Here is a 27,996-nt window from a genome sequence, read left to right as displayed (position 1 = left end):
AGTATTCTGAACATTACTGCTTTCTTCCGTTATACGCTACTGCAAAAAAAAAAAATTCGCTATCATACGATCCTTCTAACAAGTGTAAACAACGTAAACAAACTTATCGAAGAATTTTATTTCAAAACTAATTTTTCTGAAGGTACTACCTTTAGGAATTGCTTGTCTGGTTTGTAAGTTTTCTTAGCGTAAGCATAAATCTTGAAAATGGCATGCAATACGTTATAATTTGATGAATTCTTTGTGATAAAAAAGAAGAAAAAAAAAGAAAAAATAGAATTTCGAATTTAATTTTATTTCACTAGATATCATCGTTTGTGGATGCATCGTGAGCATTGTTTCTTCGCAAACAAGAAAAGAAACGAGGGAAAGAAAAGATAACGGTTTATCAGTACTGTTTTTTCTATAGTTCTCATACCAAAAACTTCTATAACTTCTAGATTATTAACAGATTCGAACGGATTTTCAACCTTATCACTTAACATGATTTATTATAAGTGTATATGAAACATTAAACAGGTCTCGACGATAAATTTTTTATTTTTCATTGGAGTAACAATAGTATAACTATTAAAAATAAATTCACGGATTTCAATTCTTTTAATGAATATTCATTATATATTTTCGTGGTGGCGTGATACACACCGAAGACGGATAAAGTTGTTTGCAGTGCGGTCAAGTGAAAAAACCATTATAAAAAAGGATTATTAGATAATTTTTTTAATCGAATAATTTATCGAATCTACAATAAATATCGATTACTAAAAATAAATACATTTTGAAAACAATTGATAATGAACACTTTAATGAATATATCGTCGACATTTTGGTCACCGGACATATGGCTACCGCCCAATATAACATGGGATGATATTAAACCGAATTCAGAAAACAAATATGCTGATTATCAGCATTTAATATTTCCCTTGCCAATGGCCTTAATTCTGTTGGTTATGAGATATACTCTTGAAAGGTAAGTAAATTATTTTAATTTTAATTATCTCTATATCCATTAATTGTTGATTTGATTAGAAAATAATTCAATATAAATTATATATGACAATAAATATTATACAATATCTCGATTTTTATTTATCATTCTATAGTTTATATATAGAATCCCAAGGATCATTCCGTTCTTATTAGTTAGTTATATATTAATAGGATTTAGTTACTAATACTTTTATATTTATTTTTTACAGGTATTGCTTTGCACCCTTTGGCAAATCGCTTGGTATAAAAAATACAAGATCAAAAAAAGCACCCCCGAATGAAATTTTGGAGAAAGCTTATAGTAGTAAAAAAATAAAACACAAACAGGTAGATTTTTTCATCAAAATCAGTTTTTAAAAAATTAAATAGTATATATTTATATTAATAATTAATTGTATTTTTAAGATATTAGCTTTAGCTAAGCAATTGGATTGTTCGGAACGACAAATAGAAAGGTGGCTTAGACTCAGACGTTCTCAAGACAAACCATCTACTTTAACAAAGTTCTGCGAAAACAAGTAAGATGTATATAGATTATATATACTTTATATTTAAATAAAATATTTATATAATAACATGTTTTAATTTTAGTTGGAGGTGTTCATTTTATACATATTCATTCTTTTATGGCCTTATTATTTTATGGAATAAACCATGGCTATGGGACATAAAACAATGTTATTATAACTATCCATATCATTCGGTAACTAATGATGTGTGGTGGTATTATATGATATCTATGGCATTTTACTGGTCATTGAGTTTGTCACAATTCTTCGATGTAAAAAGAAAAGATTTTTGGCAAATGTTCGTTCATCATATAGTGACTATTGTTTTATTGTGTTTCTCATGGGTTGCAAATTTAACAAGGATCGGTTCATTAGTCTTATTAGTACATGATTCTGCTGATATATTCCTAGAAGTAAGTGTAATATATTCTTTGAATATCTTTATTTTTCTTCTTATTTCATTACTTTTAATAAACATTTTTTGTATATATTATGATTATAAATATATATTAATAATTAGATAATTGGTACAATTATATTTTTCATTTGGTACAAGACACAATATATTTTATTTTTTGTAGGTGGCAAAAATGGCAAAATATGCTAATTATCAAAAATTCTGTGACTTCGTATTTGTTATTTTCACAATATTATGGATTTCTACACGTGTTGGTATTTTTCCATTTTGGATAATTTATAGGTAACTTTAAAATCTTTTATAATTTTCTTTAAATTGAAGCTGGTACATTTAAAAATATTTATTTTTTTTTGTTTTAGTACATTGATTGAAGCACCTAAAATAGTGCCAATGTTCCCAGCATATTATGTGTTTAATACATTATTGTGTCTCCTACTTTTGCTTCATTCGATTTGGACTTATGTTATTATTAAGATAGCATACAATGCCTTCTATGCTGGTCAGGTACATATCCATAAATTTAACTACACCATTAAATTTTTTAGATTACAGCATTCTCTACATTGTGATTGATAATGTTAACAATAAATCAAATTTTAAATTGTGTAACTCTATACACGTATATGACATTCATTACATTAATTTAAAACTTTAAATTTACAGAGAAAATTACAATGAATGGCAATGATACAACTTGATTTTGTATTTATTAAAAAAATGTTACAGATGGAAGGTGATATACGAAGTAATAGCAGTGAAGATGTTTCAGATGCCTCTGAGAATAATGCATCTGTTAATGATACAACGAACTACATCAGCAAACGAAGTCCAAGACAAAAGACACACTAACAAAAAAGATCAACTAGATAAAAGTCCTAACATATATAATGTTAAAGATAAAAAAAGAAAACAAAAAAATAATTAGCCTGGCGCTAAATTATCATTCTTCAAACTTATTCAAGTTATAAAGTTATGATTGTATCATTATAACAAATCAAATCATAACTTTATTGGGAATATCATTAAAAAAAAACTCTAGACTTAACAACTAAGATATTTGTTGCTATAAATATTTTTTAAAGCAATTTCATGTTTATTTCTATAAAGTAAGAGAAAGTGATTCACTATAAATGCAAAATCCAAATTTCATTTTTAACATATTACCAATATTGTAAAAAAATGAAAATCTTTAGTCATATTTCACTTTCATATTTTACATTATACCATTTATTTATAATTATTTTATTTAAAAATTTAGGTACCTGTATGTATTATCTTTTAAAAGAACTTTAAGTGTTTAATTAAACAAAGAATGGACCAAAGCTTTAGATTTTTATGTCAAAAGGTAACCCTTTTTAAACTTGTGATTCGTGATATTAAAATATTTTTATATATTCATTTTGTATATTCTGAAAATATCTATAAGTTTAACGATAAAGTAGAATGAAAGGGAAAGTGCAAAGAAAATCGTGCAAAGAAAAATTTCCACAAATAGCATTTATTTCGCAAAGTTTTATGTGAATCTCTTTGATTAAGTGTTAAATGGTAGTATTAGTTAGTGAATAAAATCAAGTTGAAAATTGATAAGTGTAAATTATTTTGCTGATTAAGATATCAAACGCAATTCAATGAATATATTTATTAATAAATAATAAATAGAGTGCAATAGTAGTTTCTAACAATGATAATTTAGTAACGTTATTTTGCGTAAACAATCACATCTTTTATATAGTTCATTTACGTTTCCATTAAAATATGTACATTTATAACTATTTAAATATATAAGGTAAAGTGATTGAAAATCGATTGCTCACTAATTTTAATTCTTTTTTCCAACGTAATTTATTGATTATTGTCTGATTACAACGCATATATGTCATTTTATTAAAAACTTCTTAAATAAACAAAATCGCTTATATTATAAGGATCTACATAAATCATTCTCGTGTATAAAATATCAAAGTGTGTAAGAAAAAGTATCAAAAAATGTTCTACCACGAAATTAATTAATTAATTATTATCACGAACGAGTGAATGCAATTAACAGACTGCAATTGAACGAACTATGAAAAAGTATCAAGTCTTATGTTTTCGTGCAAAGCACGGCTTTTCTGAGAAATATTATATTTCGAAGGTAACTTCGATATACATGCCGTTAAATAAGCATCGCAAAAGGTCGGCCTCGAGACGAAAACACGAACAACTTGCAACTTTAATACTTGGTCTAATATTTATAAATTTACTTATATAACTTGATAATTTTCCTAGTTAAAGATTTACTCAAGCTTGGTTAAGATCGTCACAACTCATTCTAGAATCTCACGTTCCTATATAAAGATTTTCGCGTATACAACAAATAAATAGAAAATGAAGGATTATCTGCATAGAAAATTGTGATTAAATTTTATTTAAATAATTCAAAATTATCTTAAACAAATATACAATGTAATTTTATATAAAAAAAATAAAAGAAGTAAGAAGAAAATTCAAATAAACCGCCTAAATAGAAATCGACATGGAGTACTAGTACCGACTACTTGAACAATACTTTTTTTGGTTAGAAAAATTGTAGAAATTCCATTATGTGTATAATACCACAAAGATCCAAAAGAAAAGATTAATTAATAATAAAACTATTGATATAAAAAAAAAAAAAGAAAAATAGTAAATAATACTGTTACACGTATGCAACGTATCAAGTTCTTTCATTTTATGTAATTTGGACTTGTTTAAACGATATAAAAATATCAAACTTCAAATGTAATTTTTGAAAAAAAATGCTAAAACTCTTGATATCTCACAGATCTATCATATTTAATGCCCTCTAATCTTTGATATAATTTTTATAAAAATTGTTAAGTATTGTAATTAAGGGCCATTTCAACCAATCTCGATTAATTTTAATCAATGATTAACTGATAAATGATCAATAGTGTAGCAAACAGTAAAACTTTTATGTCGTTTTTAATCTATATTTTCGTAATATCAATAACTATTAAAAAAAATTTATACATAGTATAAAGTAGGCAAAATATTAATTAAAATAGGCTAAGAAAATACATATATACGTCGTTTATTGACTCTGTCGCGAAGTACGATATTAGTTTGAATATAAAATGTTAATCATATATGTAGTACTGTATGTATGGTATTAGTATATCCTTTTTTTCAGATTGCACGATTATGAACCTAACTACAAATATAAAAAGTCTCAAAAAAGAGTAATTGATTATTAAAAAGACATAGGAACTTTTGATCCATCTTAGGGACTTTGGCTCAACCTGTATTTCATCCATTTATTTAAAACTATCAATGATAGAAAAGTATGAAGCCATCAAAAGTATACTTATTAATTGGTATTAGTGTTTTATTAGGAATAATAAATAGCGTTCATACGCATGTTGATTCTTTCGACGAAGAATTGTTCTTAAAACCTTTACCAAGCAGTCATGTTTATGCTTATTTTCAATTTACAACAATATGGAAATCCTCGAATACACCAAAATCATGTATGTAAAGTTTTATAATCTTTCATGTCCCCTCTATTTGTACATTTTTATACAAATATGTGTAATTTTAAAGCAAATACATAAAATATATTTCAGTTCATCACTCACATTTATTTCCAAGAGGATTAGGTGAAATTATAGGACGTCATAAAATAGATGAATTACATATAACTCTGACCCAAGGTTTATGGAATTATCAAAAATGGGGTTATCCTTTTTATGATGCTGGGCCTGGAGCTGAGATATATGCTTGGTTTAATAAAGATGTCTCTAAGTAAATAGAATAATTTACTTATTATGAGATTTATTTTGTCTTATGATTAATTTATAAAATCATATTTTTTTCTGTTGCATAGTATTGATCAAGAATGGAAAGGACTTACTAATGCACTGTCGGGTTTACTTTGTGCTTCTTTAAATTTTGTTGATTCTGCCAATAGTATATCGCCAAAATTTTCTTTTCGTCCTCGTGGTGTTGTTAAACAAACTCCAAACTCTACTTACTTGCGCTATTCTTCTCTACCACGAGAAATAGTTTGCACAGAAAATTTAACACCATTTAAAAAATTATTACCATGTAATTCCAAGGTATTGTTTAAAGTATATATAATAGATATGCTCAATAACGAAACTATTACTAAATGATTTCATTTTTATAGAAAGGTCTAGCAACTCTATTAAATTCTGCATACATTCATAATACAAATTATCATTCTCTTGGAATACATTTCCGCTCTATATGTGGTAATGTAGCCTGTACAGATACATTTTTAGAATTGCAACAGACAGTTTCATTAATATATGATAATGTGATAGATACACAGGTAAGTTAATATAAATATAAAGATTTTAAGAAAAGATTAATTGCTTTTATTATAGGATTGGTCTATAAGAAAATTTTTTGGAATGGGAATTAAGGGTTCATGTCCTCTTACAACAATAAGTAACATATATGTTGATATATCAAGTAATAAGTCGCATCATGTTTATGAAATAATTCCTACACCCACGGTCAAACTTAAAAGCTTACGTGGAGGACAACAGAATAATATTGCTATATATGATATTAGATCACATTCTACTGAAGGAATGTTCAATATTGCTGTTAAACATAGTACAACAAAGAATGCAGTCGTTAATTATCCTTCTATTCTTTATGCAAATAGATATATTATAGGTATGTGCTCGTATCTATTTATGATTATTGCTATGATTTATAATAGTAAATATTATACAGATAAGCATTATTTATATAAAATTTTTTAAAATATTTTGTTTAGAAGTGAAAATTTTTATTATAATCTTTATTATAAGTCATAAAGTAAAGCTTATATTCATTGTACATTTCATAGGATCTGGTCAACAGAAAGGTAGTTTAGTGACAAAGATATACAATAATCACTGGCAAGCACTTAATATTGTATTATTGGAAAACATTCCATGGTATTTATCAGTCTATTTGCACACGATTAAAATCACCTGTAATGAGGAAAATGTTATTCCATGTAAGACAATTTGTTATTGTTTTTATTTAATAATATCATTATATTTTTTATCATTATTTGCATATGCAATACGATTAACAAATACATTTTATTTTAACTTTTTTTTGTTTTGAAATATGTATAATTAAAAATAATATTGATTGGATTATAATATTTATAATTATAAAAACAATTACAGTAGCACTTCATTACATGCCAGGAAAAGAAAGAATAAGTCCATATTATTTAGAATTAATTTTACGCCTACCACCTCATTCAGTTACGAAGTTTTCTATAGAAATGGAATACTTATTTTTAAAATGGCAAGAATATCCACCTGATGCAAATCATGGATTTTATATGGGTCCAGCAATTATTACAGCACTACTACCAATTGCACGAAATTATACTGCTTTACCTCTAGATGGAAGTACTATAACATCAAGGTATATATTTCTATACAATACTCTCTCTCTTAATGAAATTATATGTTATATATAACAAAATGTATTATTATTATTATTGACCAAATGCTTATTTCAGCTTTAATGCTTCACGAGATAGTTATCTAGTACAATTGAGAACGGAATCTTTACTTATCAGTCTTCCTACTCCTGATTTTAGTATGCCATATAATGTAATCTGTTTAGCATGCACAGCAGTTGCTCTAGCATTTGGTCCGCTTCATAATATATCTACAAAGCGATTAGTATTGAAACATATTGAAAAAGATTGGAGAGATCAAATATTTTCTCTCTTTAAAGAAAAGATTTTTGGATTTAAAGAAAAACAGGAATAAAAATCATGTTATTTGTTTTTATATGTACAAAATATATATTTAATGAAAATAAATAAAATATTAATAATTTGTTAAGCAGTCTTTATAATATAAAAATATTTATTGTTAAATGTTATTTTTAATGAATAATTCTAAAGAGATTGCCTTTCATTTTTTTACTAACATTTATTTATAATTTATTTAAGTTTAAGATTATCGTTGCTCATTAAAACTTCATAAATAGTCTATCCTTTATTCAAATAATAATAGCATAACGAGAAACAATAATAGCGCATAACGGGAAACGTCCAAAAATGTGCATACAATAACATTGATTATAATAAAATAAGGAGAAAAATAAAAAGTACCATTACCAGGCGCTATTATTGCTCGTTATTCTATGTACATTTTTAATATTCACTTATTGTATAATAATATAACTATACTTGTATATACAAGTAATCATGGTATAACAGAAATCAACAATAATTTATTTATATGTCATTTCTCACTTCGGAGAAAGAAATTAGTACTTTTTTTTTCTTTTTTTTTCCTTTTTCTTTTTTTTTTTTTTTTTTTTTTTTTTTAAACTTTTTCCAATATTACGTTGTTAACTTTCTATACAAACAGGTAACAAAATTTTACAATGATTAAAAAATTTTTACGATTCAGGATAATGATAAATATCACTATTATATACATTTATAATATATATACCCCAGTGCTGTAAGTGATAATATATTCTTTAAACTATCATTGTAAAAAGTATTGCGGAATCAATGTTGATATAACAAGGAGTATTTGTTTGTTACCATATTTTTCATATGAAGGATAAACAATAAATATTGATAACATAATGCAATTAAAATTAAAATATCCTATTTGTTACATTTCATGGTGCTGGTCTTAGTATTGGAGAAAGTTGAATACATGCGTCTAAAACGCCACCAATGTGACATTTGTTTACGTGGTTTTCATTATCTTCACTAAAGATATTTTGCATTAACCAATGATTTGTTGAATTTGCAGGATAAATGCAAGCTTTTGAACAAACTTTATTTGTTGATAGATTTGGTAATAAATTTTCTTTGAACAAAGAATTCATTGGGTCCCGATTCTCATTAAATGTATGTACGGTCGAAATTTCTTCTTCATCAGATGAACAAAGATCAATAACCATAATTGATTTCTGTGTTACTGAACATGGTACCATTTCTTTTATTTTATCTTCACTGACAAACCTGTTTTTAGAATAATAATTAACAGATGTAATGGATCTTTTTAATTGTGTTGTTGGCATAGATTCTTCTTCTATTATCATTGGTTCAAGTTCTGTTTCTTCTGATATTTTAGATTTTAACATCAAATTGGTTTCATATTGTTTTAATTTTGTTTTCGATGCCGGTCCAGCTTTTTTATATAATGGTTTTATAGCAGAACTTGAATGTTTAAGAGAATTTCGCTTGGACTCTTCTATTTGTGTTTGGTTTAATCGCGTGAGAATAACATAAAGGGGTCGACAAGCAGCATATAGAATTTGTGAGTTTATATCCAACACTAGAAGAAAAAATTTATAAAATCATACCTTTTAAAAAGTACACAGTTCATGTTTATTATATACTCACTTGGCTTTCCTTTTAAAGAATCAGAGAACTTATATTGATGTACATAATCATTAATTGGTTTATCTCGATTGGATTTGTATGTTGTTAACCACCTATCATGGTCATCCTCTTTATCTAACCATTTTGGTCTAAATGAACTTGTTATGGGAGGTGCAAGTACATGTCTTTCTATTCTTTCTAATCGTTCTTGCTGTGTTTCTTCAGTCATTGTCTTTGATTTTTTTGCTAATATTATACCAGCAGGTGAAGAAAATGGAATTGCTCGATATTTTGTTAAATTAATTGATCCTCTAACACGGGGTGAAGTTCTGGTTGCTATACACATATTAATTGCTTCACTTTTATTTGATTCAGTTGCTTTACATTCTTTTTCTCTCGAACACAATTGAAAGTATTCCAAAAACTGATTTTGACTTGATTCAGATTTTATAGTGGATAAGTCTGGTGTGGTCGAGCGTGAACTGTTAGTTTCATGATATTGTTGCTCACAACAAATCAGCTCATGTTCCTAAAATATTACAATAGTAAGCGTCCATGTATATTAAAAATTTAGCAACATTTATAGATAGTATCAATTAGTAAATTATACAAATAACAAATTTTTTCAAAAATTAAACAAAAAACCTTCATTTTTTCAAGTCCTATAAATTCAGCATCACAATTATCACAAAGATATATATCATCACAAGGTGGTTGAACCATCATAAAAGATTGTGTTTGTTGTTTTGATTTATTTGCAAAATTGGATATAATTCCATTATGAAAGAGCAATGTTTTTCTTGGACTGTCATTCTTTTTATCATAATTCTATAAAGAAATAATAATAATTAATATCAATCAACAATCTACCTAATTAAAAGGTAATGGCTAAGCATACGTACCATATTCTCATTGCGGAATGTTACTAAAAGTTTTCCAGTACTTTTGTGATACAAACTAGTAGTGGAATCCCAATTATTAACATATTCTAATTCTTCATGTGGATATTGAGCAAGATATGAACAAAAACGTAATAAATATTCACTTTTGTGATATGTATAACATCTGAACACTAACTTCTTTAGATTTGCCATCCAATTCTAACAAAATAAACAAGTTAATATCATGTACAATTAAAACTATAGTTAATGCTTATTGAAAATAATTTAATATGTTCTTACTCACATCTGTCATCTTTTTAGGTCGTATTAAAGGATTAGAAAATTTTACTTCTTTAGGCCACCATTGTGGTTCAGTTATAACTTCATTAAAATCATGTCCTAATGAACACTGAACCATAAATGTTATAAAATTTTCTAATTGTGTCTGTAATGTAAAAAAAATTTTTGGATATGAAAAAATATTAAATTTCAATTCTATAATTACATTTAAAGAAAATATTAATGTACCAATGTTATTTTTTCCAAAGATGTTGGATAACCATCAGCAAACAGAAGTGGAAGATTAGAAACCATAGAACTTTCTTCATGAGAATTTTCACAAGCCAATTCTACGTTTTCATTAGCAGCTGTCATCATGTTTTCATACAAATTATCAGGGAGACGGTTTTGAGGCAAACCTCCTACCTCGTACACATCTCCTTGCATGCTCGAGTACTTCATTTTACTCAAAGACTATTAACATTTTGTTTATTTTTGATAAATTTATCTGAAAAACACTTATTTAAGTTTTTCAAGAATTATTTTCACCTTTAATATTCTATATGAAAGAAAACAAATATTTATATGTTATAACACAATATATATATTAAATATAAAAAATATAAATGTATAATATGAAAATTAACTTTGATAACAATAAATCCTTCTAACTCATTTTTTGAAGTATAAAAATAAATACGTATGCATTTAATAGATATAACGATAAATTGACGATTACATTCTCAATAAAATACAAATATGTTTATTCTTAATAAAAACATTTATATAAATAACCTATTTTATTTCGACTTCTTACAGATATGTATTCTACTGTAACTTTTTATTGAGATACATTTAAAATCAGGTATTTATTAAGACTTTAAATAAATATAATAATAAAAATAATAATAAAAAAAGGAAAGAAAAAAAAGAAAAAAGCATAATTTCCTAAAAGTAGAAATTATATGCTACACAAAATGCCTTCATTGTATACCTTCTTAGGCGTTCTTCGGAACGAGGAGGGGATTCGAAAAGCGAGCTTAATAGTATTTAGGTTTAACCTAATTGATAAACATTCATTACATATAATTGAATTTTTTACATTATTACACTTATCTGCACTTAATATTTTGATACACTTTTTATAATATAACTTTAAAAAGAAAAATAATCAGCCACACAATATAACTGTCGAAATATATAGGGGTCATAACAATGACTGTTAGAACCGCCAAGTTCTAATGTAAAAGACTCCTGCAAATTTTAGTTCAGTCTATAGAAACCCAGGTGGTGCAGTAATATGTCAGTAGGCTATATATACACATACTCATATTATATTGGGTTGGCAACTAAGTGATTGCGGATTTTGTCGATAGATGGACTTTACACTTTCTTTTGTTAAATCCGCAATCATTTAGTTGCCAACCCAATACCATATATGTTTATAATTTGTTAAGATAAGCTATAACAAATATATACTATATATATATATGTTTGTAGTGCACTTCAGTTAAGTGATGTAGTTGAAATTAATGTTGTTTTCTGTATAACTTTCAAAATGTACCATTAGGTAGCGCTTCGATCATTGTGTTTATACTATTAGCTATTTTTATTACTATTGGTTTAATGCTTTAATCTGTTACAATAAAAATTAAACATAAACAATAAATATTTTTTACTCCTTTTTTATATGCAAACTAAAATGGATATTATTTTAACTTATAACTATAAAAATAATATTTTTGAGAATCATATGAAATAAAATTATTACATATCAAGATTTCTTACATAAATTTATGTTTAATTTATTCGTTTGTTGCGAATAATATTTGCTTATCTCTAAAATTAAGTGAAAAATATAGTATCACATATATATATATTTAATTATATTGTTATTTTATAATATGTACAATATAAAAATGAAATTAAAGAATTGGATTGAATTAATCAAATCTGAAAAGTTACAGGATATAATAGAAGATGTTAAGGTAAGCTAAATTAAATTTATTTTTATGCTTAAATATTTGTTTACATTATAAATTTAATAGTTACTTGTATATATACTTCATAACAATTTACGATTTATATTATATATTGTTTGTAATAAGATTTTATATTTCAATATTTCTAATTTTATTAAAATATGTTTTCGTAAGTATGTAATATAATTTGTGTTTATAAAAATTTGATTTTTCAGACTAATCATTATTTTCAATCCAATGGAAATTCAAGTATGTCTAACAAAGATGCCTTTAAGTTGCTCTTATATTTGGCTCATACCGCAAGTAAATGTGATAAACAGAGTTATGAGATAGGTAAAAGTATTGCTGAATTAACTATCTTATTATGTTCTAATTTATTAACAATCCCCGATAATGAGAGATTTATTTCAAGTTTATATCATATAACTCGTTGTTTATTAGTAATGCATTTATATGAAGAAGCTGAAAATGTATGTTCATTTTTAATTCAAGAAAATTTTGATTGCTCTGGAGATAAATCCAATGAAACTTTTTTACAATTATTATATTTGTGGCACGATTCTGCAGATAAAATGTTTGTTATCTTGCAAGAACAACCACAGCATAAAAAAAATTATGACAAATTTAAAAACATTATAAATAATGAATTGCGAATAACTAAAAAAGCTTATAAAAACAATGCAAAGTATATTTTGAAAAAATTAGATATATATCTGAAAAAAGTTATAACAATTAGAAATACATCAAATAAATATATTGATGATTTTATTAAATACATATTACATCAAGAATACCAAAATATGTCAATAGATAAAAATGACAAATATCAAATTTATCATTTTATATTATGCATTATTAGTAAAATAATTTGTGTAAAAATTAATGAAGATGATATAAAGTATGTAATACAAATTTTAGAAAATGCATCTAAATATTTTAAGAATATGGTAGACGAAGAATGTTGCCAAAGTTTTCTACATTTTAAGACTACATGTATCACGTTATTACAACCAGTTAAAGAATTAACAAAATCTACTTCTAAACATCTAAAGAATTTGACAAGTCAATACGATGAAATTGTAAAAGAATATGGATATGCAAATACAGTTATATTTACCACATCAACTTTTATTGAAATATTCGAACATTTATTTATGTATTGGGAAAGAGGTTTAAAGTTAGGAAATAAGCAATTTCTTAATACTTTATACGAAACCATGGAGTTTATAGTTCGGATAAGTACTATCTTAATGAATACGGTATTAGAAAAGTGTACATGTACCAATGAATGTACAGTTAAAACAGATTTATATAATGTTATAGCATTGAAAGCTAAATGTATAATATTAGTTAGTAAACTGTCCCCGAAAGATTTACCAGAAAATATTTGTAGACTTTCAAACAATTTTATGGAAGAAAATATATCTTCTCTTAGAGAAATGAAAGAAAGTAATTGTAAACATTGGACAACCTTATGGTCTATGTGTGGAAGATTACTTTACAATATGGGAGCAACATCTGAATCTTTTTATGATGAAAGTTCATCATTTATTTCATTATTATGTTCTAGTATTATTTATTTTGAAGGAATACATTGTGAAAGTTCACATCTAAAACTTACAAATCCTATTTGTGTTGCTTTATATAGATTAAGTAATATTCATTATAATAATGCCATGTATAGGGAAGCAATGACTGTATCAGCATTACATGGATTATTAAGTTATAAGGACAAGAATTCAAAGGCATTTAAGATGTGGGCGAGTATTAAACATAAAATAGTAAAAACCTCTCCAAATCTTATAAAAATGTCTATGATATCGTGTTTGCAAGCTGATAGAAAAAATATAGAAGAAATTGGCTTCCATATTAATTTATCAAAGTATAATCTTATAGAGTTGTGTTTAAGTGAAGCAAAAGGTTTGAAAACTGCAAAAATTAATCTATTTGAAGCCTTTGATACTGTGTTAAAAGAATTAAAGATTTTAAAAGCTACCATTAAACAACGTGCATGTGTCATACAATTGCTGGGACATCATCTGATACATATACGAGAAAATTATACATCAGATAGATTCAAAGATACACTTTCTGAATTAGAATTATTGGAACAAAAATCTATCGATATTTTATGTCTAAAAGCAAATTTAGAATTTTTTATATTTGTAAATGAATTGCATATTTCCAATAAACACACCCAGATAGAAATGAATAACACAAAATTTGCTTTGAATGCTCCAAAGCTGTCAGATAATGAAGGAAATTATGTAGTACCAGCATATACCAAAATAAATATCAAAGAAGATCTACGTCTTATGCAATTTTTACAAAAATCATTAAAAACATGGGATGACATTGAACAAAATATTGTAAGTTCTTTATTGTATACTAATAATATTTATGAAAAATAAATATATAAAAAGTTACATTATTACTAATATATTGATTTTTAAAAATTGATACAGACTGATGTAGCTCAAGGTTGGGAACCATTATTGACATTACATATATTGATTATAGCTGCTGAGTATTCTAGATTATATCGTTATGAAAAATGTGAATTAAGAGCATGGAATCTTGCAATTAAATTGGCAGCTGAATTGAACAATGATGATGCATTCATTTATGGTATGTAATTGGATAATTACTTAGTATCAAAGCAAAATTTAATATAATCTATGTATATATATCTATATTATGAAAAATATATAAATAAGTATTCCATCATAGTTACTGGTCGTAGCCTTTCTTTACGTCAAATAAATTATAAATGGATTGCCCAGGCTAAGGAATATGCTGCTAATTTAAAAAATTCTGCCGATGAAATTAAAGCTCATTCAATTGCTGTATTTTGGATCAGTTTGGCAGATTTTTATTTTGAATGTGGCGAAGTAAGTATATCCATTAAAGTATGTAAATATGATATGCTAAAAGTAGAAGATATTTTTATTTTACAGTGTACAATAGCTAGAAAATTACTGGATGATGCTAGATCCCTGCCAGGAATTTCGTTCCAAAAAAATACTGCTATATATTTATACAGTTTAGATACAATCCTTCGTAATTGTCATTCTTATAAAAAAAACATGGAACAAGAGGAATATACTTCATACATTATCGAAAGTTTTTATTCCTTGATATGTTTGACAGACAATTTGGTTGGAACAAAATGTAAGACTATTGCATAAAATGTATTTTTATTAGTTTTCATATTTTTTTTATTTTTATGTTTTGTTTGTTTATTTATAGGGATGAATCCAGATAATTATCTTTTTAGTTATGACATATTATTTTCATCTACTATTAATATGTCTATACAAATAAACAGTTTATTGTCATTTAGAGAAATTACTGCGCATTTAGTGCAAAGATTAAAATCAGCACAAGCTTTAGGAGCAACCATACGTACCGCAGAAATATTAAAATCTCTTTGTTTTATTGATTTATCACGTTCACATTTGGATGATTGTGAAGTGAAACTTCAAGGTCTTGAGCATATCTTAGACATTGAAACTATTAAACTATCAATGAGTACTGAATTAAAACAAACAACATCGTCAAATCGTTTAATAGATCCTGTAAGAGATACGATGCAAAATGATACTTCACCAATTTTGAGAAGAAAAATTTTTAATTCACCAGAGTTTTGCTTACATCATAATTGTACATGTACATTATGTCAACATGTACAATATCAATATTTAGTGTTTGCTACTACACATATTAGAGCACAATTATATGCATTACAAAATAATGTTGCAGCTTCACTTGAACATTTTCATGGAGCCTTTCAAATGAAACAAAAGCTTTTTAAAGTAGAGAAACCTATGTTGTCAAAAAACACTTTAGAGGAGAGTAATGACATAAAAAAGTTCTCTTGGCAAACTCGTTTATATATAACTGATTATATACTTTTACTTTTGCATTTTAGTTGTTTCATGAAAACTTATATACCATCGCGAAAAAACGAAGCTTTAAATATCGCTTTATTAGCAGTTAATATATGTGAAGCACATAATATAGAAAGTCATCCGATATACATATCTGCTAAAGAATTAGTATATAAATATCAGTTTGAGGAAATTATCACAGCCCAGGATTATTCAAGTAAATATTTTACATATAATACTTAATGATATACATTCAGTATTTTAACTTCCTATATTAATGATAACTATTTTATGTGTTGCAGCATTTACAGTTCCAAACGCATGTGATATTGACATAAGTAAATTTATAATTCAAAAAAAATTAAAACAGAAAATATGTACCACACCTATTACTCATAATCATCTTAAGAAGTCTATACCTATTCGTCGCAATAAAACGCCACCATTGTTAAAATTGAAAAAAATCAACATAGATTTAAGTGATGAAGAGAATGACAATTCTCCATGTAAATTAGAAGATAAATGTGAAACACCAGTTTCTCACATCAAATCAGTAAGAAGAAAAATTTTTGAAGAAGAATATTTGGAAAAGACTAATGTGCCAAATAAAAAAGCTATATCTATGGAAGACAAATCAATGTCAGTTTTCGAAACGGGTACAGATGCAGAAAAAACTGAAGATATATCCATAAAAAATATTATTACCAAGGTTGCTCCATTAGTGCCAGATATTTCAGATCATTTAAACAAAATTGCACATAATCTAGATATACCTGTAACAAATGAAGCTGTAAAAGAATTGTTTGAAATGGTAGATAATTTGGAAATAAATTCACGTATACCAAAAAGAAAATTACGCAATAAAAGTGTATCGCATTCAAATGTATCATCTTCTGATACAGAAGTAAAGGATACAATCGCATTGTTTAAAAAGATAGTTATTTCGGAAGTTGCAACTAATGATGATATTTTAAATGTAAAACATACAATACCAACGATCGTTATTGATAATACGGAAACAGCTGCGATTTCTCATAAATCTAAGCAAATAGAAAATATGATTGCAAATGAAAAAAATCCAAAGGGAACAGTTGTTTTAAATACTGAAAGTGACATATCAAACGTGAATAAATCTCAAACAAGAGTTACTAGAAGTACTAGATCTATGAAATCCACCACTGTTAATAAACCAACAATTACCTCAATGAAAAAAAAATCTTCTATCAGATGAAACAAAAAATACTTATAGAGAAATTTTTACTAAAAAAATAAATTACATTAAAATCAAATTTTATACATGTTATATAAACCGAACTCAATAGTAACTATTAAAACAGTATAAATGTTAATGTTGTATTAACAAATAAAGTAATATAATTAGTTATTATAATTCCTAATGATTTTTATGTTAGGTAATAAATACCTTTTTTCTAATTTTTTTTTCAAAATATTTATTAAAATATTTCGCACTTATTTATTTACAAGTATCGCAAACAAAATATAAGCAACTTACAAATGATATATACCATAATAATTAATCATACTTAGAATAATCACTTTGAATTACTTTTGTCATCTTCTTATCTTGTGCGAAAAATATTTTATAAATATTCACTAATCTCTTGTCCCAATTAAATATTTTACAAGCCCACTTCAACATCGTTTTAATAACATAAAATTTTATTTCATAAATTCTAAAGATCTTATTATTCCTACATATCACACAAATTTCTTTTATCATATAATATGACTCATACGAATAAATAAACCTCTTGTAATTAAGTAGATATCATAAAATCACTTATAATTAATAGAAATACTTTTCAGTTTATTAAACTCGTTGTTAATGCAAAAAAATATTTGAAAAGTACATTTTCCTTAATTTGTCATATATTGTTTGGAATGTTACCATCAAAATCAAATGTATTTATTTAAAAGAAATATTTTTATTTTAAAAAAATAAACATTATAGGGGAAAAAAAAATATTTTCATATATCCAAACATATTATATAACAAATAGTGTTTGTAAATATACGCAAAGGTAATCGATTATGGTGTACAATATAAAATAAAAGTAACTTGTTTGTCAAAAATTCATCATTATATTTGAATATTAAATATTTATGATTTTTCGTATCATTAAGTACTTTAAAATATTTATATCTATTTTTTATAATATGATCATAGTAAAGTATTACCTGAAATTTTATTTTTGTTTTATAAAATTTTGTTTATAATAAATTTTTTTATTGTTAATTTGCAAGTTTGTAAATGATAAAAAAACATGTAATATTTTGTACTTAATAATATTGAAAAATTGGAACTAAAATAGTTAATTTCACGTTATGATTATACAAAAGAAATGAATACATAAAATCAATTGCATTATCATATTATAATAAGCATTTCTTAAGATCAAAAGTAGGGAAAATATTGTTGAGACATATAGTATACATACATTTCTTCATATATGATACTGACTAATATCTATTACAAAAATATTTATGAAATGAAAAACAATATTTTCTTGATTCTTTTTTATGAAGAACTATTTTAAATAAAAAATAAATATAATATAAACTTATGAAAAAGATGTAAAAGTTCACTCAAAATAATTGTTTATATTTTCTCTACTTTTATAAACTTATAATAGGACAATGCAATTGACATAGCTAATCTTACATTTTTCAAAATGTTGAGAATTACTGTAATTGTGGTAACATTCATGTTACTATTTCACTTAAAACTTTATATTGACATAAATGATTAAATTTCAACAATTATAAAAAAATATGATATATAGAATTTTTATCATGAGTTTAATGGCAATTTTATAAAGAATACTAGAAAACTTCAAAGAATTTGGTATTATAAGATTACAAATTCCATATACACACACACAAAACACATACATATATACGCATATATATGTATATATATGCGCATGCATGTATGTATGTATAGATGTACTTATATACATATATGCGTGTGTTGTGTGTATAGACAAATATATGTTTTATTTATAATGATATGTAATTATTGATCATAGCGAATAATTTAATTTTTGTTTATAAACACGAACAAACTGCTCGGTTGGAATTATAAGAAATGTATTTTAATAATAAATGTGTTAATAAATCAATATGCTAAGATCAATTTATACAATTTATAAGTAGTATTACTACAGACAATAGGATAACAGCTTATAAAATATAATAGGATGGCAGTTTATAAAGCAAAATACAGAAATTTATCCTTAATTAACAAAGTAATGTGTTTCTTAAATGAAAAAGACGTATGAATCATATTTCACAACCTTGTAATTATAATCATAAAAAAAAGAAAAAAAAAAAAAAAGAAAGAAAGAAAGAAAGAAAAACTAAATAATCATTGTGACAATGAAAAGTCATGACCTGTAATATAATCATTATAAAAAGATAAAATCAAATAGAAATTATTTCACTATACCATTAACTAAGCAGTAGTGCCTGTAGTAATGCTTTTATTTACCATTTTTGTTGCTATACAAACAACCTTAATGAACATTATGTAGTAATAGCAGGTAATCACAGTCTACAAATGGTTATAATTTAATGTAGGATGTATAAACTGATCGTCTTTTTCTACTTTTATATCTAAAACTTTAGCAGTTTCTTCTTGGGTTTTAGCTAATTCCATTAAAGCTAAAGCACCAAGCCATTTTTTATTGTCTTCTGGTAATGGTAATTTAGTTACACTATCTTCTTGTTTTATAACTACTTTAACATCTTTTTTACTTGCATCAATTAAAGCTGCTTTTGAGTTGACTTCTTTCACAGTAAGATTACTACCAGAGCTTCCAGCCAGCATCAAAACTGTTGGTCTTGTTTCATTTTGTATATTGTAAGAGTTTACTAAAGTATCTTCCAATGATATTTCATTCCGAATGATTTTTGTGTTTAATGGAGGTCTCTGAACTAATATTGTATCAGATATATCACTGTTACCACCCACATCCCAATATTCAGTAGTTACTTCAGTATTTATATTTCTTATTTCCTGGACAATAGTGGTCTCAAGAGGTTTTAGATTAGATTGCAGAGAAGTATTACTATCCTGCAAAGAATCCCAAATTGTTTCTGTTGCCGTGTCTGTTACATTTGTAGCTTCTTTTATTTCCTGTGGTATTATTATTTTGGAAGATTCTTTACAAGTTTGTATATTCCAATCTGCTTGATTGGAGCTATAAGAAACAGTATTGTGTTCTGTCTCTAATTTTTTCACCGTTGTTTCATTTGATGCAGCTGAATAAGAACTATCTGATATACTCCATTGTAAATTAGAGCACGGAGTTGATAGTTCATATGTATTTGATTTTTCATTGGTTTTACAAGTTGTCGACATACTATTGACTTTAGCATCCCAATTTAATGGTTTTGCTAATTGCTGTTCCAAGCAAGCTTCTCTTAACCATCGTTTTTTTGGTTGAAGTCTATCCAATGGGCGCCTTAATGGAGAAATAGCTAGTTTTAAAGTAGACAGATCTTCGTCCTCTGATGTTTGTAAAACTGTGCATGCTTCTGTTGGATCTTCATCTTGACTTTCTTCTTGACTGTCCTGACTTTCTCCACAATAAAATCTCTGATTTTGTAACTTACAATTTAAATTCTCCTGTTCACCAGCTGCATCCATCATCAAACCTTTTCTAGATTTAACTCTCTTATGATTTTCTGCTGTACTTTTCCATGTTTTTTTCTTACGTTCATTCTTCCCAGTTGGCGTTCTATCTTCTCTTTCTCTAGACATTTTATAACGCTCTAACCATCGTGTTACATCATGAGATAATTCAGTGTTTTCCGAAACAGGTTTCAATACAAAATCATCAGATCTAGTTAAAGTAGCATAAGGATGTTCAGGACAATGCCTATTTGCATGCGTAAATCTCATTTCACATCCAGGTTCAGTACATAAAAATGGTTTCTCTCCTGTATGTAAACGTTGATGAGTTTTTAATTGTCCTGATTGAGTAAATGCTTTTGTACAACCAGGATAATCACATGGATATGGACGTTCCCCTGCAAAATGAAAACCATTTTTGTTTTTACTTTTTTATATTTATAATTCTATTAGTTCAAACAATATAGAAGATATTTTAAATTGTCATATAAAATACAGATAATAAATCATTATCATTTTATATCTTTTCAAAAATAATGTACATCCTATTAAGAACAATAGTCAACTATTTGAAAAACAAAGAAAAATTGTTTATTACTTGTTCGAACAGACAAGAAAAATTTTATTAAATTTAAATATTATATAAATCATCATATTAAAAAAATTTCATTCGCTAATTTCTTAATCGTACGTTTAAAACAAAATAAACATTTTCTTTTGGCTCCGAATACTAACAACAAAGAAGATAAGCATCATACTTTGTTTTGAGATACATAATCGTACACGTGCTATCAAATGAACACAAGCATATATACGTGCAACGATATAAACGTTTAATACTCTTTAAAGAACGATTGTAATTATGTGCTTTGTGAACATAATATTTATGACGCATTTTGCGAAAAAGTTGCCCTCCTCCATTACCATAGAGAATAAAAAGTGAAAGAGAGGGGGAGAAGGACGAGAGAGAGAGAGAGAGAGAGAGAGAGAGAGAGAGAGAGAGAGAGAGAGAGAGAGAGAGAGAGAGAGAGAAGGACTCTCAACGGATTTAAAGCGCGCATGATGGCGTTTGGCGGGACGCGTGACCACGCGCTGCGCGTAACCGTCGCGCCAATATTTCGTACGAACGTTATAAAAACGCGCGACGCTATTGGAAATTCACCAATCGCAATAGAAGAAACGAAAAGAGTAAATTACCGAGGCATGAGGGAAATATGATTTTCTTTTAGAAGAGTATTAAGAAAAGACAAATTAATAGAGAAAGGGAAAAGATGGGGAGAGAAGGGAAGGGAAGGGAAGAAAAATAAGAACGTACCCGTGTGCGTGCGTAAATGTGCTTGTAAACTCTTTTCTCGTGGAAAAACACGACTGCAATAGGTACATTTAATGCTACTGGGCGATGTGCTTCCTTGCTTCATAAGATTTGAAAGAGCATCCGCTCTCGGTCTACCACGTCGATGACTCTCAGATACCCCAGAACGGGATCTGGAACCGGCTCTGGCTGGAACCACGTTGTTTTCCCTATACTCCGGTGACGAGCATGAGCTACCCGGGCTAAGATTAACGTTTCTCGCTTCTTCACTCCAATTCCAAGGGTAAAGCATCGTGTCACTCATCGGTGGACTACAGGGTAACGCTTCCGCCAAGGATCGCGATTCACGTTCTGGCGTATGCAATTCCATTCCACCCTCTTTTTTCCACTTCACTTAGCACTCTTCTCCTTTCTCACGAGTTGCGACCACACGAAGCAGGAATTACGATGTTATACTTGCGCGACCTCTTCACCGCCGTTCACCGCGTGTCGCGTGCAACTATTAAACCGCCAAAATACAACTGTAATGGATGATGCCGCGACGCTACCTATGGGTGATCGTATAGCTGCACACGCATACGCTCGCGCGCCTTCTCTCTCTGTACAGTCGAAAACAAAAGTGCCGTCTTCTTACTTCTCGATTGTTCGATTCAAATTAAGATAATTTCCTTACTCAATATTCAGAAATTGAAATTGAATTATCTTTGATACGTTTTCTGATTCTAACGATCCTTTCAAATTAAGTATTTACGAATAATTAACGAAAAACGATTAATTAATTCGATAATATCGAATCACAGCGACATGTGCTTTCTTTCAGTGATCTTTCTTTAATAAATGGCTAAGCTGTTATATATCCGGCAATCGGCCAATCACGTTTCTTCTCGATAATTCGCGGTTTCTTATTCGCCATAACGACAGTTTAAAAATATCCAATCACGATCTTCGATTAGAAGCTCTCTGATTGGCAAATTAAAGATAAATCGATCAATGAATAGCGGATAAGTAAGTTACCTGATTGGTTACATTGATCCTGATTGGTTAATTCCAAGCTAGTTCCATTGATCCTGATTGGCCAATTCTAAATTTTCCTTCCTCCCTATTTAATGTTTCAGAATAAATTTTCTAAAATATAATACGTATATAATAATATTTCAATGTAAGATATTGAAATGATTTTTTCATTTCAATCTAAATATATTGTTCAGTTATACGTAAAATTATATTAACATAGAACGACATCATTTCGTAAACTAACATATACAAATCATACCAAATACGGCAAACGGAAGTACAGCTATTGAATAAAACGCGAAATAAATTGATACGTTATTATTAATGTTAATACAATAGATTTCTCTTTTTTATTCTTTTTCTCTTGTAATATATTGCGGCAAACATTATGTATTCCTCTTATATACATAAACTTAAAAGTTAAAGTTATCTTCTTCAAGGAGCACACATATGAAATTTCCCGCGTTTCTGACGCGCTTCTATCCGTATTATTAATTTTTATTAAAAATAACAAAATATCATTTGAATGAAAAGTCTCGATAATTATAAAGAAATTTTTTCAAAAGCGTATGATTAAAAATATTGCAAAACTATTTTCATCGGTATTAACTGGATTCATGAAAAACATGCCAATTTCTCCAAATACAACAACTATAAAAAGAACTGTACTTTATTAAGTAGAGCCGGTATTTTGATAATTCTATAAGACTAAAATTAAAAACTCATTTTTCGGCGATATTTTTCAATAGGAAATTACTTAAAATGATTATTATTGAAAATGTTGGTGGGGAAGTGGCGCGCTGGGTGCAAGACAATTATGCGGTCCCTCCCCGAACGCAGACCTCGTGGTGAACTATCTTCAACACGGCCATATTGAAATATTGAATGTCTCTGTTACACAAGGGCTCAAGAGTAGCCGTGAAATTTTCGAATAATCCTCGACGAAGAGAGGATAAGAAGCATTATGGAAAATCAATACAGCATTACTGTAACAAATAAGTTTGGAAATGCTTCTGCCTGGGATGAATCCGAGGACCCCCAATTATACTTACAAAAGTTGCAAGAAGCTAAAAAAAAAGATAAGCTTTCGGAGAAGGAAAATAAGAGTAAGCAGTCCGATACACAGAAATCTACTGGTAATAAGACGCAAAAAAATCGTGTGATAAAAGATGCACAGCAGCAGGTATCGAAAGTCCAGGATATCAAGAAAGATCAAGGTTAGTTCATTTCTTAACCATCTCTGGCCTCGTGCGCGGTATTATGGCCGCCGGTTTGTTCCTCGTGGCCCCATGTGCTTTTCGTATATAATTCTGCTTATGATCATTTTCTCTTAATTTTTCGAATAGATTTACTTTCATATTACTTTTAATTAAGTATTTTCGTTATTTTTTTATTGATTGTAACTTTAATATATGTAATATCATAGCGCTATTTCTACCTACATTTTTAACTTTTGCAATGACTCACACAATTATATTACTAAGAATATATAGATATATCTTTTGAATAAGAGACCTAATAAAAGTTAATATATTATTTCATTTTTGATTTTTTTCATACAGTGTTTAACGAAATCATTACATATATGTTTTATTTATAAACGTATTTATTTATAAAGTATAACTTTCGCAAATGTTCTAAATTACAAGTTTATTTTGAAGAAACATTCTATTTATTTGTTTTGTTATAATTTTGTGTTCGACTTTTGTTTATTATTACTCTTTTATTGATTATCATCGATTGCTTAAGATTTAAAAAGTAAAAATACGAAGAATACTATATAACTTAATAAGAATATTTTCCAAGAGAAATTTTTGAAACTTGTTTCACGTTTTAATGATTTTGATAAAATTTGACATCGAAAGAAATCAAGTATTGCATTTGCATGTATAGGCGAGAAGAAGTTATCTCAACCAAGGATAACTGGCGGAGATCGTAGTGTAAAGTTCTCTGGAGAGTCTAGGGAGGAGCGTAACAACAGACGTAATCGTGAAGATGGAGAACGAACAATCCGCAACCAAGGAGAGATCAGACGTGGACCCAGTGGGTTAGTTCATTGAATGTTGCATACATTAAATGCTTGAAATATATGAAATTTTCTATCTTATTATATTTTCTATATATTATCAAAAATAAGATAGAGAAACATAATTGTAAATTATTTTGATTATAAAAAGGTGTATATATGTGTATATACATGTGTACATAGTATATATCATATATTTCTTACTAATTTTAGGGAAGGTCGTGAAACACGTGAATTTCGAAATTCGAACGAAAATCAACGGGGTGATTATAGCGAACGCAGGGGACGCGGAGGTATGCGTGGAATGGGTCGAGGCCGTGGAGGATCACGTGGAGGTAGAGGTGGTTATGATAATCGTGGAAAACGCGAGTTTGATCGTCAATCAGGATCCGATAAAACGTTCGTATTAATATTGACGCATTTATCGTTCAATAGAATGATGTTCTTCTATTTCGTTAGCAGTTAATGGTCATACATTGTTTTTTCTGTCCACAGTGGTATTAAGCCAATCGATAAGAAAGATGGTGCTGGCAGCCATAACTGGGGGACTCATAATGATGAAATAGAGTAAGTAAATCTATTTAAAAACATTAAGATAAAATATATTGTCACGAGAAATAATTTAATTTGTTGATTTTATCAGAGAAAGTTTGAATCAAGAAAATCAAGATTGGACAAATGATAAACCTGAAGCAGAAGTTACTCCGGCACCGACTGAAACTAAAGAAGGAGAAACACCAGCGGACGCTTCTACTGAAGAAAAACCACAAGAAGAAGAATCACGTGAATTGACTTTGGATGAATGGAAACGCCGACAAAATACAAGGGCAAAGCCTCAATATAACTTGCGCAAAGCTGGTGAAGGGGAAGATTTATCTCGTTGGAAGAAGATGTATGCGCTTGAACGAAAGAAAGAAGGTTCTGACGAAGAAGAAGAGGCAGAAGAGGAATTCGATGCAGCTGCGGAATTTCCTCAACGTGCTGGAAGGCAAAAGCGTGTTTTAGGGATTGAAATCCAGTTTAGCGATTCTCGGCGTGGTTCTGGTGGACGTGGACGAGGAGGACGCGGTGGACGCGGTGAACGCGCCAACGGACGTGGATTTGGAAATCGCGGTGCACCTAGAGATAGCGATACTCGTGGTTCTGCCGTAAGTATATACACAATTTTGTGAACATGTCTTTTAGTTTGACAATAACACATTGTGCCAAATAATATATTATAAATCTTATTAATCGTGAATAAATCCTTAACAGTTGCAGACATCACAAAATGAACAAAGGTCACCGCGTGGTCGCCAAAATGCTCCAAAAGTAGACGATGAGAACGACTTCCCTTCATTGGGATAGACAGCTTCGTCTAACGATTACACAATATCCCACCACCACCATCACCATCAGTACTATTACAGCCGATAAAATTACTATTATTACTACGAATATTATTATCAACCGTCTTGAATCAGTGACAATATTATTAACGCGTCATACAGTACACCTTTTGCAGAATGAGATACGTAACTTGAATAAAACTTAGCGCCCAAAAGCGCTGCTTCATATTGACACACGACTATTCGTGCGAAGCTTATGTGGGTACGAAAGAGTCAAGTATGATTCTTAGTACTTCTATGAAGATTGACCCTATATAATTGTGAAATATAAAACATAAGTGGCAATATGAGATCAGCGAAGCAGCATATCTGAATGAACTTGTTAATAATCGTGAACTTGCTGAAAGAAAATAGGAAAGAGGTCGAAGAAATTTTTCATAAAGACCACAGAAAGAAATACAAAGTCGAATGCGATATTCATTTTACATAAGTTAAAACAACTTAAAGACTCTACATATATATGTGGATATATATATCTATATATATGTATATATATATATATATGTATATATATATATATATACATATGTACATACATATATATTATTCTAAAAGGAAAGAAAATTTTATGAAAAACATATGGAAAAAAGAAGCGAGGTAACAAATTTTAATTTTGATGTCGCATTGAGGGCCTAAGAAGGCTGGATGCAGCACCGATACGTATATTAAACCACATATGTACGATAACCGTGTAGCTATAAATTTTAAACACCCTTTCAGTTTTATAATTTTTATACGGTGTTTGGAAAAAGCCTTCCTGATCGCAGTTGGCAAGCGACATTGCTTACCGCGCGTAAAACTTAAGAAGACTCTTGAAGCGTGTGTTTCTATGTAATAAATAATTCTGATACTAAAATATTTACTTAGCTAAAATAAGTTTGGCTTATAGAAAGACATATAGACACTTTTCCTTCAGATATAACCGATCTGAATCTAACGTTTAAGTGAATATTAGATAACACTGATACACAGCTTTACAAATGTATAACAAATATAATGAAATAGGAGTGATTAACGGCAGTGTAAGGGACGGCAGAATGAATTTGATAATCTGATACGTGTTATACTTATCCGTCGCGACCGTCATACTCTTAATTATAAATTGCTATATTAGTTATTTACTACACTTGTTATACGTTAAAATAATACAGCCAAAAATTCACAACCCCTCTCTCTCCACGATAAAAAATCCGTTACGAAGCTATTTGAAGCTTAGGTATATGTGTAAATAACATGATATTTACAATAATAAATTGTGACAAGATCAGTCCA

The 27,996-nt window shown here is 27.9% G+C and overlaps 6 protein-coding genes across 12 annotated transcripts; 4 read left to right on the top strand and 2 right to left on the bottom strand.

Annotated features, from left to right (window-relative positions):
* The first annotated feature begins 13 nt into the window (after positions 1–13).
* LOC124429949 (ceramide synthase 6) lies at positions 14–3,504 on the top strand. 3 transcript variants are annotated; one of them, XM_046975856.1, is made up of 8 exons: positions 14–142; positions 306–973; positions 1,203–1,320; positions 1,399–1,511; positions 1,585–1,915; positions 2,084–2,202; positions 2,280–2,424; positions 2,647–3,504. In XM_046975856.1, the coding sequence occupies exons 2-8, from the start codon at positions 795–797 to the stop codon at positions 2,767–2,769; spliced, it is 1,128 nt and encodes a 375-aa protein (XP_046831812.1). In that variant the 5' UTR covers positions 14–142; positions 306–794; the 3' UTR covers positions 2,770–3,504. The 3 variants fall into 3 exon arrangements, with proteins under 3 accessions (XP_046831812.1, XP_046831810.1, XP_046831811.1); XM_046975854.1 differs by having other exon boundaries at positions 20–173; XM_046975855.1 differs by having other exon boundaries at positions 28–169.
* A 1,161-nt stretch (positions 3,505–4,665) lies between these two features.
* Positions 4,666–7,777, top strand: LOC124429947 (GPI transamidase component PIG-T). Of its 2 annotated transcripts, none has more exons than XM_046975849.1 (9): positions 4,666–4,680; positions 5,093–5,429; positions 5,526–5,703; positions 5,786–6,017; positions 6,089–6,253; positions 6,309–6,606; positions 6,782–6,934; positions 7,113–7,359; positions 7,457–7,777. In XM_046975849.1, exons 2-9 carry the CDS (start codon positions 5,246–5,248, stop codon positions 7,710–7,712), a joined length of 1,713 nt encoding a protein of 570 aa, XP_046831805.1. In that variant the 5' UTR covers positions 4,666–4,680; positions 5,093–5,245; the 3' UTR covers positions 7,713–7,777. The 2 variants fall into 2 exon arrangements, with proteins under 2 accessions (XP_046831805.1, XP_046831804.1); XM_046975848.1 differs by lacking the exon at positions 4,666–4,680 and adding an exon at positions 4,834–5,012.
* A 16-nt stretch (positions 7,778–7,793) lies between these two features.
* On the bottom strand, positions 7,794–11,707 carry LOC124429946. Of its 3 annotated transcripts, none has more exons than XM_046975847.1 (7): positions 11,450–11,707; positions 10,705–11,014; positions 10,481–10,621; positions 10,198–10,395; positions 9,941–10,123; positions 9,317–9,824; positions 7,794–9,248 (listed from the first exon to the last, which is right to left on the bottom strand). In XM_046975847.1, the coding sequence occupies exons 2-7, from the start codon at positions 10,915–10,917 to the stop codon at positions 8,584–8,586; spliced, it is 1,908 nt and encodes a 635-aa protein (XP_046831803.1). In that variant the 5' UTR covers positions 10,918–11,014; positions 11,450–11,707; the 3' UTR covers positions 7,794–8,583. The 3 variants fall into 3 exon arrangements, with proteins under 3 accessions (XP_046831803.1, XP_046831801.1, XP_046831800.1); XM_046975845.1 differs by having other exon boundaries at positions 10,705–10,973; XM_046975844.1 differs by having other exon boundaries at positions 10,705–10,963.
* Positions 11,708–12,204: 497 nt separating this feature from the next.
* On the top strand, positions 12,205–17,717 carry LOC124429945. The gene is made up of 7 exons (XM_046975843.1): positions 12,205–12,443; positions 12,653–14,806; positions 14,903–15,065; positions 15,168–15,328; positions 15,395–15,608; positions 15,687–16,544; positions 16,630–17,717. The coding sequence occupies exons 1-7, from the start codon at positions 12,360–12,362 to the stop codon at positions 17,556–17,558; spliced, it is 4,563 nt and encodes a 1,520-aa protein (XP_046831799.1). The 5' UTR covers positions 12,205–12,359; the 3' UTR covers positions 17,559–17,717.
* Positions 17,718–19,813: 2,096 nt separating this feature from the next.
* On the bottom strand, positions 19,814–22,851 carry LOC124430116 (transcriptional activator GLI3-like). Of its 2 annotated transcripts, none has more exons than XM_046976244.1 (2): positions 22,300–22,851; positions 19,814–21,382 (listed from the first exon to the last, which is right to left on the bottom strand). In XM_046976244.1, the coding sequence occupies exons 1-2, from the start codon at positions 22,664–22,666 to the stop codon at positions 19,902–19,904; spliced, it is 1,848 nt and encodes a 615-aa protein (XP_046832200.1). In that variant the 5' UTR covers positions 22,667–22,851; the 3' UTR covers positions 19,814–19,901. The 2 variants fall into 2 exon arrangements, with proteins under 2 accessions (XP_046832200.1, XP_046832201.1); XM_046976245.1 differs by lacking the exon at positions 22,300–22,851 and adding an exon at positions 21,720–21,950.
* Positions 22,852–24,126: 1,275 nt separating this feature from the next.
* LOC124430169 (plasminogen activator inhibitor 1 RNA-binding protein) lies at positions 24,127–27,991 on the top strand. The gene is made up of 6 exons (XM_046976370.1): positions 24,127–24,527; positions 25,204–25,357; positions 25,550–25,735; positions 25,832–25,903; positions 25,980–26,484; positions 26,591–27,991. Exons 1-6 carry the CDS (start codon positions 24,275–24,277, stop codon positions 26,681–26,683), a joined length of 1,263 nt encoding a protein of 420 aa, XP_046832326.1. The 5' UTR covers positions 24,127–24,274; the 3' UTR covers positions 26,684–27,991.
* The last annotated feature ends 5 nt before the right edge of the window (positions 27,992–27,996 follow it).

Source organism: Vespa crabro, chromosome 17, assembly GCF_910589235.1.
Source record: "Vespa crabro chromosome 17, iyVesCrab1.2, whole genome shotgun sequence".
Lineage (NCBI taxonomy): Eukaryota > Metazoa > Arthropoda > Insecta > Hymenoptera > Vespidae > Vespa > Vespa crabro.
The sequence above is the reverse complement of the archived record's forward strand: the minus strand, read 5'-3'. Positions and strand labels throughout refer to the sequence as shown.